Source organism: Amblyraja radiata, chromosome 9 (genome assembly GCF_010909765.2).
Source record: "Amblyraja radiata isolate CabotCenter1 chromosome 9, sAmbRad1.1.pri, whole genome shotgun sequence".
Classification (NCBI taxonomy): domain Eukaryota; kingdom Metazoa; phylum Chordata; class Chondrichthyes; order Rajiformes; family Rajidae; genus Amblyraja; species Amblyraja radiata.
This window is the reverse complement of record NC_045964.1, coordinates 51557444-51575511: the sequence shown is the minus strand read 5'-3', so window position 1 is coordinate 51575511 and position 18068 is coordinate 51557444. Positions and strand designations below refer to the sequence as shown.

Sequence of the window (18068 nt, the reverse complement as noted above, 5' to 3'; positions counted from 1 at the left end):
GAAAAACACAAATGTACAAACGTAATTTATTTCTATTCCTTTATTGCTTAATATTGCAATTAACCATGTTAAATCAATTTACTGAATGCATTTCAACGTTGTTGGATGTTTTAAAATATTCTTTAAACAATTGTAATTCAGTTTTAAATGGTAATTCAATTTCACCAGGAATCTGAAATGGCCAAATAATTCGCCAAAACATATATTCAGTTTTTATTAGCATACTCTCTGTACACCATATAAAAATACAATTTGTTAACTAATCCGTAAATTGAGATTGTTCTCCAGATCAACAGATGGCAGTTGATTGTTCTTGAATAAGAATCGAGGACTAAATGGACTGAAGAGAATATTATAGAAACGTTGAAAAAACTAGGAACTTCATCTAAATCTAGAACTTTCAGTCACCAGCATGATGTGCCATTCAATGCAATCATTGCTTATCCTATATCTCAATACCATATTCCCATTCTTTTCCCATGCCCCAGGTACCTTTTGTGCCAAGAAATATATCAATCTCCTTCATCTTAAATCCATTCAGTGACAATAGATAATAGACAATAGACAATAGGTGCAGGAGTAGGCCATTTGGCCCTTCGAGCCAGCACTGCCATCCAATGTGATCATGGCTGATCATCCCCAATTAGTACCCCGTTCCTGCCTTCTCCCCATATCTCCCGACTCTGTGGATGCTCTGAGAACCACCTGAGTGAAGAGGTTTCTCCTCATCTGTTCTAAATACCTTATCCCATATTTTGAGTCTGTGACCACAATGTCTAGACTCATTTGAATCCCTGAATTCATTCTGTTGAGCGCAGTCGGAATTTTGTACCTTTCATTATTTTAAGTTAAAGTGAATATAGGCCAAGTCAATCGAATGTCAAGTCGAATTACCTTTCTTTGACAGTGTAAATTTCCCACATAAAAAACATGTTAAAAATGATAATGGATAGTCCAAGGAAAGGAACAGCTCAAAATAAATGCAAAAATTATTTATTTACCTGGATTTTATTTCCACCAAGGTAAAGTCGCTGTAGATTTACCAATCGATATAGGTTGTTGAGGTCTCGCATCCTATTCTCCTCTAAATGGAGTTCAATCAGAGAGCATTGGTCGATAAACGAGTTATCATGAATGATTCTGACTCGGTTTCGTTCCAACGATAATTTGGTAAGATATTGAAGGCGTTCAAGCCCTTCGATCTGACTAATATAATTACCTTTAATGAAAAGAGTTGAACTGCATTAACCACCAGCAATGATGCATAAAAAAAACAAGCATGATTTCTCTCAGACAGAAATGAGTTGGGTTCAGTCAAATTATTTTTGCAGTAGCTAATTTAGACTCAGGAAATGTAAATAATTTTCATTTTCCTCCTGCCAGAACATGTATGTATCTTGAAACCTTTAATTCTCACATAATTCAAGCATTTAAGTGGTGCTGAAGTTCCTGATGCGTATTAAGGTAGACAATTCTCCCGGGCCAGTTCAGATATATCTGAGTACACTATGGGAAGCTCGAGAGGAAATTACAGGTGCCCTGGCTGAGATTTAAGTCGTCATTAAATAAAGGCGAGGTGCCAGAAGACCGGAGTATGGCAAATGTTGTGCCTCTATACAAGAAGGGTTACAGGGAAAAGCCTGGGAACTAGTCCAGTGAGCCTAACATCTGGGATCGAAAGGTTATCAAAGAGTATTCTGAGGGATAAGATAGACATGAATTTAGATGGACAAGGGCGGATTAGGGATGGTCTGCATTGTTTTGTACGTGGGATATAGATCTGATCATGGATCTGATTGAGTTTTTTGAAGATGTGACCAAAAAGGTTGAATGAGGGCAGAGTTGTTGACATTGTATATATGGATTTCAGCAAGGAATTCAACAAGGTTCTACATGGTTGACTGCTCTGGAAGGTTAGAGCTCATGGGAGAGATAGCTGAATAGATTGCAAAGATGCAGAGGGTGATGGTGGAAAGTTGCTTCGTGGACTGGTGGTCTGTGATTAGTGATGTTGCCTCAGGGTTGAGTGCTAAGCCCATTGCTGTTTGTCATCTACAGTATATCAATAATTTGGATGAGAACGTACATGGCATGATTAGCAAGTTTGCAGATGACACTAAAGTGGGTGGTATTGTAGATAGTGAAAATGGTTGTCAAAAATTGCAGCAGGATCTTGATCGGATTAGCAGGTAGGCTGAATTTAATACAGAGAAATGTGAGGTGCTGCATTTTGGAAAGACTATCGTGGGCAGGACCCGCACAGTAAATGCTAGGGCTCTGGAGAGTATTGTAGAGCAGAGGGATCCAGGAATGCAGGTACATAGTTCATTGAAAGTGTAGTTACAGATAGATAGGGTGGTCATAAAGGCCTTTGGCACATTGGTATTCGGTAGAGTATTTGGTATAGGTCATGTTGCAGTTATACAAGATGTTGGTGAGGCCACATTTAGAGTATTATGTTTAGTTTTTGGGTACCATGTTATAGGAAAGATGTTCTCAAGCTGGAAACTGTGCAGAGAAGATTTACAAGGACGTTGCCAGAGCTAGGGGGCCTGAGTTACAGGGAGAGGTTAAGCAGGCTAGGACTCTATTCCTTGGAATGCAGGAGGATGGGGAGTGATCTTATAGAGGCATATACAATCATGGGAGGAATAGATTGGGTAGATGCACAGTCTCTTGTCCAAGTAGGGGAATCGAGAACCAGAGGACATAGGTTAAAGGTGAGGGGGAAAGATTTGATAGAAACCTGAGGGGTAACTTTTTTTACACAAAGGGTGGTGGTTGTATGGAGTGAGCTGCCAGAGGAGGTAGTTGAGGCAGGTACTATTGCAATATTCAGGAAACATTTAGACATGTATATGGATAGGATAGGTGTTGAGGAACTTGGGACAAATGCAGGCAGGTGGGACATGTTGGTCGGCGTGGGCAAGTTGGGGCAAAGGGCGTATTTCCACGCTGTATGACACAATGACTCTCAGTATCAAGGATGAGAGATAGCATAGAGAAGAAATAAAATTTCACTCTATTAGCTGCCGGAGATATGAAATAAAAATGGATAGATGGGTTTTAAGCTTGGACCCACAAAAGATATAGAACCATAGAAGCTGTCGTGTTGTGTCTATTCTGTTGTGCTGAAGCAAAGGAAGAATTTCATTGTCCTATCTGGGACACATGACAACAAACTCTCTTGAATCTTGAAGTTTAACACAGAACAAAATAACAAATGCAACAAACAACAAATCCAGAGACCAGTAGAGCTTAGTCACTGAGTTCATTCAAAGAAGAGATTGATAGAGTTCTGGATATTAATGAATGTGCTGAAAGTATAAGAAAATTGAGCAATGATGATCTTGATGAATAGCGTGGTAACCTTAAAGGCCCAAGTGTCTTATTCCTATTCTTAATTCTTACATTAAGTTCTTATGTTTGTGACGGGCAGAGTAGTTTAAAGGTACCCGGATATAGTGCCTACGGACAAGAGGCCGAAGCAAAGAAGTCGAAGCCAAAGAACTGAATGGAAACGAGGCCGAAACGCCAATAAACCGAAAGAGTACAAAGACGAAAAACCTACTAACGGAAAGGATGGGACCCTAAATGCAAACTAACCGAAAGGGCGGAACGCCTAAAAGCCAACTAACCGAAAAGCTGCGTCGCCTAATAGCAAACTTACTGAATAGCTGCTCTGTCGAAATGCCACCTACCTGAAAGGCGGCGTCACCTACTAGCCAACGGACCGACTGCCGCTCAACCGAAAAATCCAATAACGGACATGACGTTTCCGGGGGTCGGGACTTGTCAGTGATTGGTCCAGACCCCCGCGTCCATCACATCACTGTGAAGGGATGAACATTGTCCCACACCTCCGCTCCACCTGACCCTCAGCCCGCGGAGGGTGGCTGTGGGAGAGTGCGGGCTGTCCCGAGCGATGCGCACCTTCGGCCGCTTTCAACTTGGTGCTTGGGTACAGATTGCCCAGTCGCCTATGGCTTGTGTGGGAAAAGGATCCCCACGCTCCCGTTTCCCCATTCTCTCTCCCCTCTTCTCTCTCTCCCTTCTTTCTCTCCCCCTTCTCTCTCTCCTCCTCTCGCTCCCCTCTTCTCTCTCCTCCTCTCTCTCCACTGTTCTCTCTCTCCTCCTCTCTCTCCCCCTTCTCTCTCTCCACCAGCGGACGCGTTCCACAGTCACTGACCGCGATGCACCGCCATCGGACCCCAACCCCCACACCGGCGGCTCGGGGCAGAGTAAATCGCTTTGAAAACATGGGACACACACACATTCTCTGGCGGGTCTATGACAAGTCTGCATGACAACGAACAATATATTATCTCCTCCCACTTCCCTCCCCCCCCCCCTCCCGACAACAAGAAGCACGTTTTATTTATTACCATCTCGTCGCTTGCGGAACGCACACAAGCTCCCACGCACAAAACAGGCAGCATCTCTGGAGAGCAGGAATAGGTGGAGGTTCGTGCCGAGACCATTCTTCAGACCTGAAGAGTGCGTCTAAAGAGTCTCGACCCGAAACGCCACCCATTCCTTCTGGCCGAGGGAGAGTGGGGGTAGTACTGCTGGAGGTGGTGGTTGAAACATTAGTGGCATTTAAAAGACTTTTGGATATGCATTTGGCTATGCAAGGAATGGAAAGATATGGATTATGTGCAGGTAGATAAGTGATGGTGTTGGCATGTTCGGCACAGACATTGTGGGCCGAAGTGCATGTTCTTGTTCTGTACTGTTCTATGTTCCATGTTAAATATCTCAAAAAATGCAAGCTTGTTACTGTATGTATACTGTTTACTCTTTAAGCAGCATGTCAGCAAGGAAATTCATTACACTCTGCTATATATTTGAAGGTTAGATCCCATGGGGTCCAAGGATAGCAGGTTAGATCGCATGGGATCCAAGGAGATAGAGCTGAATGGATAGCAAATTGGCTCCTTAGAAGGAAGCAGAGGGTGATGGAATTTAATACAGAGAAGTGTGTGGTGTTGCATTTTGGGACATCTAACAAGGGCAGGACCTAAACAGTAAATGGTAGGCATCTGGGGAGGATTGAGCAGAGGGATCTAGGAGTGCAGGTGCATGGTTTTCTTGAAGGTTGAGTCGTATTTAGAATATTGTGTTCAGTGCTGGGCACCATGTTACAGGAAAGATATTGTCAAGGTTGAAAGGGTTCAGAAAAGATTTACGAGTATGTTGCCAGGATTAGAAGGTGTGAGCTATAGGGAGAGGTTAAGTAGGCTGCGTCTCTATTCCTTGGAGCGCAGGAGGATGAGGGTAATGTTATAGAGGTGTACAAAATCATGAGCGGAATAGGTCGGGTAGATGCACAGAGTCTCTTGCCCAGAGTAGGGGAATCGAGGGTCAGAGGACATAGGTTCAAGGTGAAGGGGAATCCGCAAACCTGGAGATGTTGCATTCAATTCCCTCGTTCAAATCATTAATATATATTGTAAATAGCTGGGATCCCAGCACTGAGCCTTGCGGTACCTCTGCTCCTCCCAGTCCTCTGGTAGGCTGCTTTTTCAGGCTAATTTGTATGCGTCATCTTTTGTTATTGATACTATCCCTGATTTCCCTTGTTATCCATGGATGCAATCCTTCCCTGATTTATTCTTTTGCCAAACTGGGATATACTATTTATACATAGTCCCCCCCATTTCAGGGCACCATAATGTTTGGGACACATGGCTTCACAGGCGTTTGTAATTGCTCAGGTATGTTTAATTGCCTCCTTAATGCAGGTATAAGAGAGCTCTCTGCACCTAGTCTTTCCTCCAGTCTTTCCATCACCGTTGGAAACTTTTATCGCTGTTTATCAACACGAGGACCAAAGTTATGCCAATGAAAGTCAAAGAAGACATTATGAGACTGAGAAATAAGAATAAAACTGTTATAGACATCGGCCAAACCTTTGGCTTTCCAAAATCAACAATAATTAAGAACATCATTAAGAAGAAGGAGAGCACTGGTGAGCTGACTAAACGCAAAGGGATTGGCAGGCCAAGGAAGACCTCCACAGCTGATGACAGAAGAATTCTCTCTATAATAAAGAAAAATCCCCAAACAACTGTCCGACAGATCAGAAACACTCTTCAGGTGTGGATTTGTCAATGACTACTGTCCGCAGAAGACTTCATGAATAGAAATGCAGAGGCTGTGCTGCAAGATGCAAACCACTGGTTAGCCGCAAAAATTGGATGGCCGGGTTACAGTTTGCCAAGAAGTACATAAAAGAGCAACCACAGTTCTGGAAAAAAGGTCTTGTGTGTAAAGACGAGTGGAAACACACTAAGTCTTCACTACTGTTTTATTACTAATCACACACATTACTATTCATACACATTCCTGCCCTAGCTGTCCGTGGTCTGTCACCGGAGCTAGAGAGCGATCTGGAGGTGGGGAGGTTACAATTATACTGGTGATATGGGGAGTGGTTAGTAGTGGTGAGGTCACTGTGTTAAAGGAACATGCACTAGTCTACATCCTTCCCCTTGGAAACAAAGCAGTACAGCAGTGACAGGGCGACCACGACTCATACGCTACAAGCAGTTAAACACACACACAGTCAGGCAACAGTTAAACAAATTCCCCGTAACGTACAGGCGGCTTGACCAACCGCCCGGAGCGGGTACGCAACCCGCCCTCCCCCTCCTCCGCAGGAACAGCAGGAGCAGGAGCAGGAGCGGGCGAACGAGCCGGAGAACGGGCAGGAGAGGGAAGGTGCGGAGACCGGGGAGGGGAAGCTGGCACAGGGCCGGGCACGCGAACAGGCGAGGGCGGGCTGGCAGCAGGGGAGCGGGGCACATAGAGCTGAGAGGGCAGAGTTCGGGGCATGCGAGGAGCGGCAGGCAGAGAGGAAGAAATCGGGGGGGGCGAAAGGGGCAGCAGGAGGCGGAGCGGGCTCATTGACCAGCCGCAAATGCTGGCGGGACCGGCGGTAGATGGTACCCTCGTGGTCTGCAGTGTTCCAGCAGCTCCTTGGCACTGCGGACGGCGCGCTCAGCAAGGCCGATGCTCTGCGGGTACTCAGGGCTGCTGGTGAAGTGACGAAAGTTCCAGGTGGCAGCAAAATCGCGGAACTCCGCACTGGAAAACTGTGTCAGACGATTCGTACGGGTGTCGGGCAGTGGACGTCAGTGGTGCGCGGGACAGCGTGTCGGCCATGAACATGTCCTAGCCCATGCGGTACACGACCCGAAACGTGAACCGCTGGAGCTGCAGCATCATTCGCTGCAAGCGGGATGAGGCGATGTGGATCGGTTTATTCAGGATCGTGACCAGCGGCTGGTGATCGGTTTCGACAGTGAAGGTGTTGCCCAGGATGTAATCCCTAAACTTCGAGCAGGCAAACACCACGGCGAGGAGCTCTTTCTCGATCTGAGCATAACGCTGCTCAGCGGGGGTCATGGTGCGAGAAGCGTAGGAGACGGGCAGCTGCAGGCCATCGTAAAGCTGCAGGCAGGCGGCACCAAGACCGAACTTCGAGGCATCGCAGGTGAGGACAATTGGTCGCTGCAAGTCGAAGAACTTGAGAGTGGGGGTACTAACCAGTCTGGACTTCAGGATGTCAAACGCATTCTGGTGCTTCGGGAACCAAGCCCAGGCAGTGTCCTTTTTGATCAGCTCCCTCAGGGGTGTACTCAGCTCGCTGAGGTCGGGAATGAACTTCCCCAGGTAGTTCACCATGCCCAGAAAGCGCTGCAGGCTGGGCACGTCGGCGGGTGCAGACATCCCAGAGACCGCAGCCGTCTTCTGCGGGTCGGGCTTCAACCCCTCAGCAGTGAAGACGTGGCCCACGTACGTGACCTCTGGGACGCGGAAACGGCACTTCTTAGGGTTGAGCTTAAGGTTGATCTCACGAGCCCTGTCCAGGACTTGGCGGAGGTGGAGGTCGTGCTCAGCGACGTCCTTCCCGTATACCAGGATGTCATCGACTATGATAGCACACGGCAGACCGGCAAACAGCTGTTCCATGGTGCGCTGGAAGACTTCGCTGGCAGAATTTATCCCGAATGGCATGCGAAGGAAACGGAACCTGCCGAAAGGCGTGCTGAAGGTGGTCAGGTATGACAAACGTTCATCCAGCGGTATCTGCCAGAAAGAGCTTTTGGCATCGAGGACTGAGAAGACAGTGGCCGGGCCAACCTGTGCAGCGACGTCCTCCACCGTCCGCATGGGGTAGTGCGGGCGCTTGATGGCAAAGTTCAGGTCCTTGGGGTTTATACAAATGCGAAGCTCACTCTTATCCTTCTTTGCAGCAACAACCATGGTGGAGACCCACCGGGTGGGATCACTCACCTCCTTGAGGATGCCCACGGCCACCATGTGGCGCAGAGTCGACTCCACCTTGTCCTTCATGGCAAAGGAGATGCGGTGTGGAGGGCGGACCACAGGCTCGACACCCGGGTCGACAACGATCTTGTAACTGCAGGGCAGCCTGCCCAGCTCGTCGTCGAAACGATCAGGGTACTCACACAGGGGGTCCAGGAGGGTCCGCACCTGGTGGATATCGCGGTGAAAGGAGACCAAACCGAGGTCCTGGCACGCACGGGCGCCCAACAGCGTGATGTTCTCAGTGTCCAGCAGATAAAAAGTGAGGGGCCGAGCGGCCTTCAAAACCTTGCAGATAAGAGTTGCCTTCCCGACTGGTACGAGCATGCCTCCCCCGTAGGCATGTAGACGGGAGTTGCCGGGAGTGACCTTCTCCCCAGACCTTATCTGTTTGAAGAGGCTCACTGACATAACATTGGCCACCACCCCCGTGTCGACCTTTGCTGGGAAGGTCAACCCATTCACAGTAACACGCACTGAAGGATCCGTTATCAGCGCAGGTGCACTCAACAGTGAAAAAATGCTTGAATCATCATGGGAAGAACTGGTATCAGAATCAGGGAGTTCGTCCGACTGGTACTGTGAACCGAGCGCGCTATCAGCCTCCCCAAGGTTGTTTAGCATTCTCCTGGGAGCAGGAACAGGTTTCCCACGGGAGCGGCAAGCGGCAGAGAAATGATTTAGCTTTTTGCAGAAATTACAAGTCTTCCCCAGCGCGGGGCAAACATTAAACTGATGTGATGCAAAGTTGCAGTTGGGGCAACGACGCGGGCTGCCACTCGAGGGGGCGGGGGAACCACGCTGGCGCTGCGGGCCATCTACCCGCCGGCGTCCAGAAACAACGGCAACGTTAACATCCTGAGCTGCAGGCTGCACGGAGGCGACAGCCGCCGCCATGCGAGAGGCGTGCAGAGCCTCGTTCAAAGTCAGATCTGGCTTCCTTAGAAGTTCAGCCCGCAGTTTCTCGTCCTGTAGACCAAACACCAAGACATCCCGGGTCATATGATCGGGGGTCAGCGCGCCCAGGCGGCAACGCCGTGCTAGATGCCGTAGCGCGGCAATGTAGGTGTCAATGTGCTCACCGCGTGCCTGACGCCGATTGAAAAATTTAAACCGCTCTAGAATGCAGTTGGTGGGAATGTCGCACAGACCGTTGAATTTAGCCAAAAGACATACCGGGTCCTGAGCATCCTCACCAGCAACGTATTCAAACGACTCCGATCGCTCCAGGGCTTCCGGGCCAGCCAAGTTGAGGAGCAGGTGTGACTGTGTCGCGGGGGTGGCAGCAGGATGGGCAATCGCAATGTAGTGCTCAAAGTCGCATCGGAAGACAGCCCACCGATGGGCAATGTCGGAGTCGAAAACTAACATATCAGGCTTGCGACAAGAGTTGGCCATGGTAAAGACACCGTGGAGAAACAATGAAGGGTAGGGAACTGGGCGAAAAGTAAATAAAACCCGACAAACAGGAGGCGCAAGGTACTACTATGACACCATGTAAAGACTGGTGGAAACACACTAAGTCTTCACTACTGTTTTATTACTAATCACACACATTACTATTCATACACATTCCTGCCCTAGCTGTCCGTGGTCTGTCACCGGAGCTAGAGAGCGATCTGGAGGTGGGGAGGTTACAATTATACTGGTGATATGGGGAGTGGTTAGTAGTGGTGAGGCCACTGTGTTAAAGGAACATGCATTAGTCTACATTGTGGACAGATGAGATGAAGATTAACATATCAGAGTGATGGCAAGAGCAAAGTATGGAGGAGAGATGGAACTGCCCAAGATCCAAAGGATACCACCTCATCTGTGAAACACAGTGATGGGGGTGTTATGGCCTGGGCATGCATGGCTGCTGAAGGTACTGGCTCACTTATCTTCATTGATGATACTACTACTGATGATAGTAGCATAATGAATTCTGGAATGTATAGATACATCCTATCTGCTCGCATTCAAACAAATGCCTCGAAACTCATTGGCCGGCGGTTCATTCTACAGCAAGACAATGATCCCAAACATACTGTTAAAGCAACAAAGGAGTTTTTCAAAGCTAAAAAATGGTCAATTCTTGAGTGGCCAAGTCAATCACCCAATCTGAACCCAATTGTATATGCTGAAGAGAAAACTGAAGGGGACTAGCCCCCAAAACAAACATAAGCTAAAGATGGCTGCAATACAGGCCTGGCAGAGCATCACAGAGAAGATACCCAGCAACTGGTGATGTCCATGAATCGCAGACTTCAAGCAGTCGTTGCATGCAAAGTGTAGATTGTTTATTGCATGTGAACCAATCAGAGTAATGTACTACCACTAACTCCACCCTGTTGAACACTTCATATTAACACTCACTTCCTATATTACGTAGTCGCACTAGTGGTAGAGTGGAACTACCATGTATTGTACTGTGCCATTATGACTGATGATTAAAGCTGACTTAAACACCAGACAGTGTCTGTACACTTGTTTACATGGTGTCAGAAGTGGGCTTCGAACCCACACTCTCTCATGAGCGCCACGGGCGTCCTGTGAACAACACCCCTTTGAGTGCGACGAGCTCGCCGTGCTTAAAATCAATTTCGTCCCAACGGAACGCCTGCTTCGCCTTGCGGAGCACACAGCTGCTGACAGAACGCTGCAGCTGCTCTCCTCCATTATCAAGCGGGGTTGGCCTACAAATCGATCCAGCACACCACTAGAAGTACAGCCATTCTTCCTAGTTCGCGATGAACTGGTGATACAAGATGGGATCGTCGTCAAGGGCCACAAAGTTGTGATTCCCTCATCTCTGCAAGAGGAATACTACAATGACGTCCACAACAGCCACCCAGGTACTGAGGCTACACTCACCCGTGCCCAAAGCATGTTTTAATGGCCAGGAATTGTCAAATACATACATTACAAAATAGCATCCTGCTCCACTTGCAACAGCTTGGCACCCCACCAACAGAAACAGCCTCTCCTGCAACAACCCGCTCCAGCACTACCCTGGACTTCCCTCGCTGCGGACATTTTCGAATGGCACGGTAAGCACTACCTAGTTCTAGTCGATTCCTATTCCAATTGGTTTGAACTTGATCTGCTGCCTACCATTACGTCTGAGATGGTGACACAAAAGCTTTAGAGACATTTTTCTGTATTTGGTGTACCGGTCAAACTGCAAACTGACAACGGAAGACAATTCCGTTTCAATTCCGAACAAATTCCGAACAAATATTTCCCCTCCCACCTGTGACCTGGCTGTCTCATTGGTCTGCTCTTCAAAATTAGATTGTTTCCAACTCGTTACTCTACCCTCCCTTGTAAAACTGATCACCACCATGAAACCTACTACCTGCCCCCTCGACACTGTTCCCTCTGCCCTCCTAAACAATGTCATTACTACAGCCGGTCCCAGCATCCTCGCCATCTTCAACAGCTCTCTGGCCACTGGCACCTGCTTCAACCATGCGGTGGTCCAGCCACTCCTGAAAAAACCTAACCTCGACCCCACCTTGCCAAGCAACTACAGACCCATTTCTAAACTGCCTTTCCTCTCAAAAGCCCTTGAAAAGGTAATTTTAAGTCAACTTATGCCTTACCTTCACCAAAACACTTTCCTGGAAACTTTCCAATCAGGTTTCAGGGCTCACCCCAGCACAGAGTCTGCCTTGTTGAAAGTACATAATGACCTACTGCTCACCGTTGACTCTGGCGACTGTGCAATCCTGCTCCTTCTTGACCTCAGCGCAGCATTTGACACAGTCGACCACACCATCCTAATTGACCGTCTCCGGTACGGGGTTGGTATTGATGGCACTGCCCTGAGATGGTTCATCTCTTACCTCAAAGGTAGGAGTTTCTCGACTAACATAGGCAACTCTTTCTCCTCCCCAGCTAATCTCTGCTGTGGGGTTCCACAAGGTTCCATCCCATTCTCTTCTCCCTGTATATGCTCCCCTTAGGCCAAGTCATTGAAAGGCACGGCATTTCCTTCCATTGCTACGCAGACGATACACAACTCTATCTCCCCCTGAAGCCCAAAAACCAATCAAATCTGCTTAACCTTACCCGCTGCCTCGAGGATATAAAGTGCTGGATGGCCCAGAACTTCCTCCAACTAAATGAGAGTAAGTTTGAGATCCTTCTCGGCCCCTCGGACTCAATCAAAATGATAGCAGGCAGTCTTGGAAGCCTTACCCCACTACTCAAACCTCACGTCAAAAACCTCGGCGTGATATTTGACTCAGCACTGAAATTTGACAAACAAGTCAATGCCGTGGTAAAAGCTAGCTTCTTTCAGCTTCGGACGATAGCTAAAATAAAACAATTCCTCCACTTTGATGACCTCGAAAAGATCATCCACACATTTATCTCCTCCCGCCTAGATTACTGCAACTCTCTTTACACTGGCATCAGCCAATCTTCCCTGTCCCGCCTGCAACTGGTCCAAAACGCCGCAGCGAGACTCCTGACGGGCACCCGAAAAAGGGACCACATCACCCCGATCCTGGCCTCTCTCCACTGGCTCCCTGTGCGGTTCCGTATACATTTCAAGACCCTCCTCTATGTCTACAAAGCCCTCAATGGGCTTGCCCCCTCCTACATTAAAAGTCTTCTCACCCACCACTCCACCTCTAGGTCCCTCAGATCAGCCGACTTGAGGCTGCTGAATATCCCGCGGTCTAGGCATAAGCTTAGGGGCGACCGCGCCTTTGCGGTTGCAGCTCCTAGACTGTGGAACAACATCCCCCTTCCCATCAGAACTGCCCCCTCCATTGACTCCTTTAAGTCAAGACTAAAATCTTATCTATACTCCCAAGCCTTTCCTGACATCCACTGAGCGAGGGCTATATGTATATATGTATGTAGTTTGTTTGTTTATACTATTCTTATAACAAATGTAAAGCACTTTGGCCAACGAGAGTTGTTTTTTTAAATGTGCTATATAAATAAATGTGACTTGACTTGACTTGAATTCACCAGTCAAGCATTTAAGTACTTTGCGAGACAATGGAACTTTCAACATTTCACCAGCAGCCCCGAATACCCTCAATCCAACGGCCTCGCTGAACGTGCTGTCAGGAGCGCAAAGCAGCTGATGGAACATTCACATCTTGCCAAATCCAATGTCTACCTAGATCTGTTAAACCTTAGAAACATCTCTAGGGATGCGACACATTAGGCGCTCTCCCTCCCAGCGCCTAATGTGTCGCATGACGAGGCCCCAACTCCCCATTGCCCTGCAACAGCTGAAACCACAGGTGACTCAAAAAGTCAGGCATAGCTGGGGCCCATGTGAGTTCCCATGACTGCACCTTTAACTTGGAGAAAGTGAGAGTAGTCAAAAGAGAAGTTGTTGAGGGTAAGACCAGTTCCTCTAGGCAGAAAAGAATGGTAGTAGAGGTAAATTAGTTGGGTCTCTGTTCAAAGATGAAACAGAGGGCCTTGAGACCTTTTTGGTGGGGGATGGACTGGACCTCCATGGTTAAGGACTGTGTGTGGATCTTGGGGAGGAGGTTGAAATGGGCAGTGAATAAGAATAGTGAATAAGAAAGTTGGACCAAATTCCTTTTTTTCTTAGAGCTAGAGTCCCAGAATTCAGGGATCACATCCTGACCTTTGCCAAGATATTATTCATCATAGGTGATTATGTTAGTCAGAGTATTAATAATTAAAAACTTGGCTGTAATTTGACATGGGAAATACTGAAGAAATATATTTGTGTTCACTGGTGGATTACTGGAACTTACCATCTAAATGTAATACTCTCAGATTTGTAAGTCTACTCAACTGTAGTTGTGCCAGGCTAGAGATGCCATTATAGCCTAAATGAAGTACTTCCAAACTTTCCATAACTGGAGGAAGGCTCACATAATCTGTGTCCCTGCTGTTAAAAGGAGAGCATATTGTTTAATTGTTCAATAAAAAATAATAATTTTGAAATCTGACATCAATAACACAATAACATTCATGACTGCATTAAATTTTTATTTTACTTTGGAATTAAAGCATTTTGCAATTTACTCAAATAGGCAGTTTCAATAAATGTTAAAGAATAAAATTGCATTGAAACTTGTTGCTCTGACACAATCTTTTAGGTTTTTAATGTAATAATGGCAATTAATCTTGTAGTGCATATATTTATTATTTACTAGACCATATGCGGACCCATTGGGCCCGTCCCCCAAGGCAATATTCCACTACTTACGCATAGCCCACAACTGCGCAGGCGCCGCTGAGGGATTCCCCGTTGTGAGGCCAGAGATCCCCGTTGTGACCTGAATCACGGTAACCCTCCATCAACTGCACCTCGCCATCCCTCTTCCTACCCCTATTCTCCTCCACTACACCCTCATCCCAGAGCACTCCCCCCTCCTCTTCACCCTCCCTCTTCTTTCCACTCTCCTCCCCCACTCACCTTTCCCCTACTCTCAGTCACTACATCCCGCCCTCCATAACCCCTCTCCCCTCTCTACCCCCGTCCTCTCCGTCTCTCTACCTGCTCCCCACTCCTCACCTCCCCTCTATCCCACTCCCCCACTCTCCCTTCTCACCTCCCCCACTCTACCTCCTCTCCCTCTGCCCCCACTCCCTACCTCCCCCACTCCCCCCTCCTTTCCCCTACTCTCCCTCCTCATCTCCCCTACTTTCTCCTCCTTAACCCCTCCTCTCCCTCTATCCCCCTGCTCCCCCACTCCTCACCTACCTCCTATCCCACCCCTCACAATGCAAATCGAGATTTAAAAAAAAAATGAAACCTCCCCCCAAGAATTTGATTAAAACGGTTTGATGTAAATGAGATACAGGATTCCATTGCAATGTCATTGTGATGACGTCGAACGCGGCTGACGGGCAGGGCAAGTGGGAAAGTAGTTTGAAAAGTGTTTTTTGGAAATTTTTAAATGGCAATAACTTGTAAAATATACCATCAATCTGAACAAAACTTGTTTATTTTACATCCCAGGACAATGGTGAGGAAGGTGGGCCAAAAATTGTAGTGCTATCATGTATCATTTTGGCGAGGTTTTGGAATATCATGCACATGCACGCACGCACGCACGCAAACAAACAAGATGAGAGTTTTAGTAATATATAGATTATATATATTGGAAACATTCACGGCTAATGCCTTTCTCATTATATCTTGCATTAATTACATATACGCACAATATCTGAACAGAGCAACTGTAATATCTTAAAATAATTGCCATTATTTTAAGGAATAAAAATAGGTTTGAAAATTAAAAACTACAATCTTTAAATATCTGGTCATTTGTTTAAATTAAAAAAAATATCTCAAATTGGGATACCTGGAATAAGTGGTTGTCGTTAGCTTTATATTATTGACTAATAAAAGTGGAAAATATAGGCCAAAGTTTGCAGCTAGAAGTGAATTAAAATAAATTTGCATAAATCAAAATGCAAATATATATAGCAATCTGGGGACCTGGGTAGGATGTGATCTTAACTGCCTTCCATGTGGAATTTAAGTGTTCCTTTCCTAGGGGTAGGAGAATCTGAAACTTGAGGGTGTACATTTAAGGTGAGGGGGCCTGGAGTCCTGAGCTACAACTTCCTCCACACAGAGTGTGATGGATATGTGTAACGTGCTGCCAGAGGAAGTGATAGAGGTGGATATAGTTACAAAATTTAAAAAGACCATTGGACAAGTAAATGGATAGAAGGGGTTTAAGAGGAATACGAGCCAAACACAGGCAAATGGGATTAGTTCAGGAGGTAACTTGGTCAGCATGGACAATTTGGATCGAAGAGCCTGTTTCTATGCTGTATAACTATGGACGTGAAAGTGAATAAATTGCAGAATCACAAGAAAAGAATAAAGGAAAATAGGACTGCTCTGTTGGGAGTTGGCATTTCCCCAATCGTTGAATAGCTTCCTTCTGTGCTGAAATAAGTAAGCATTATCTTTAAAAAAGAATTATCGACATTAAATCATCAAAATAATCAAATGAAAAAGTGTCTATGATGCTTTGCTCTGACCCTCTCCAGTCAGAAGAATGTACATGCCATTATTGTACAGCTATAACTTGGTACAAATTGCCTGAGCAGATTCCCCATTTTAAGTGAGGGGGAATTGATGCAATACATTCCATTGGGAAGTATTCAGAATCTTACTGGTGACCTGCTGCCTGGAAATTCAAGACTTCCACGTTTATGAAGTTATGCATAGTAAAGCTGCAATAGCTATTCTGGGAAACCCAAGCCATTAATTTGGTTGCCATTGCGAGTTGAATCTCCAGAAGAAAATCTAGGTCACTGATTTGAAAGTAGGGAAAGAAAGTTGTTTATGATCAAATACCTGTTGCCTCTGGAAATTCCTGGCTGTCCGTAGCCACTGGAAGACACTTTTTGTTGAAGAAGTTGTCTGTTGGTCAAGTGAATTTGTGGCTTTTGTCTCGGGAATATGGTTTCAATGTGGTTATGGTTTAGATGCAGCACCTTAATAACATGAAAAATATTAAATTTCCTATATCATTAATTCCTGCACAGGAATTAATAGTTCAATAGTGTTTTATTTGGCACATATGCAAAGGCACATTGAAATTATTTTTGCATATGTTACACATGGGGGCACAACTATGAATCAGAACTGTTGATATATGTGAATGACATGGAGGAGGATGTTGAACACCTGCCCCTTTTTCCTGCTGGATAGTTAGTCGAATGTTCCAGTAGAGGCATGTCTGGAGAAGTAGATTTCTGCCAGGTTCCCAAACCTCCACTGACTGCACACTCACAGAAATCTCAGGGAAAAAAAATATTAAGTTTCTGGTTTCCTAAGATATTCAAATTGAATTGTTATTGGGAGAAAGATAATTCAATTTTCAGAGACTTATTATCGCAGAAATTTACCAAAAAGGCAGTTTTTTGTCTGCCCATTCCAACAATATTGGTCCTGCAAAAGGGATGGTCCACATGACACTCTAATTGCCCAACTCATAACATTCTGGCAATCCTGTGACTCGACAGAACAAAAATAATTTTAAGTCTTGGGCACTGAGGACCATAGGAATGAGCTGTTGAGCTCTCAGATAAAGTGGTTGCAGCAAAGATAACTAAACAAATGATCTGGATGTAATTCATTTGATTTATGTAAATAATTGTACATACAATAATATTGACAGTGAGAAATAGATAATGGTGGTGTGATATTTTTAAAAAGATCATTATCATTTGTAATAGGAGCAACACTAGCAAGTTTGCGGATGACACAAAGCTGGGTGGCAGTTTGAACTGTGAAGGGGATGGTAGGAGGTTGCAGGGTGACCTGGACAGGTTGAGTGAGTGGGCAGATGCGTGGCAGATGCAGTATAATATAGATAAATGTGAGGTTATCCACTTTGGCGGCAAAAACAAGGGGGCAGATTATTATCTCAATGGGTTTAGGTTAGGTAAGGGGGAGGTGCAGCGAGACCTGGGTGTCCTTGTACACCGGTCACTGAAAGTTGGCTTACAGGTACAGCAGGGAGTGAAGAAAGCTAATGGAATGTTGGCCTTCATAACAAGAGGATTTCAGTGTAGGAGTAAAGAGGTTCTTCTGCAGTTGTATAGGGCTCTGGTGAGACCACATCTAGAGTATTGTGTACAGTTTTGGTCTCCTAATTTGAGGAAGGACATCCTTGTGATTGAGGCAGTGCAGCGTAGGTTCACGAGATTGATCCCTGGGATGGCGGGACTGTCATATGAGGAAAGATTGAAAAGACTAGGTTTGTATTCACTGGAGT

General features: G+C 46.1%; 1 protein-coding gene across 6 annotated transcripts in view; it reads right to left on the bottom strand.

Annotated features, from left to right (window-relative positions):
• The window catches only part of lrrc9 (leucine rich repeat containing 9), a 147659-nt gene that overhangs the window by 23925 nt on the left and 105666 nt on the right, over positions 1-18068 (bottom strand). For all 6 annotated transcript variants that reach the window (XM_033027397.1, XM_033027401.1, XM_033027400.1 and 3 more), the window contains 3 exons: positions 16643-16782; positions 14073-14209; positions 1002-1219 (listed from right to left, as the gene is read on the bottom strand). In XM_033027397.1, coding sequence (XP_032883288.1) covers positions 1002-1219; positions 14073-14209; positions 16643-16782 — 495 coding nt within the window. The remainder of the gene's footprint in view (positions 1-1001; positions 1220-14072; positions 14210-16642; positions 16783-18068) is intronic.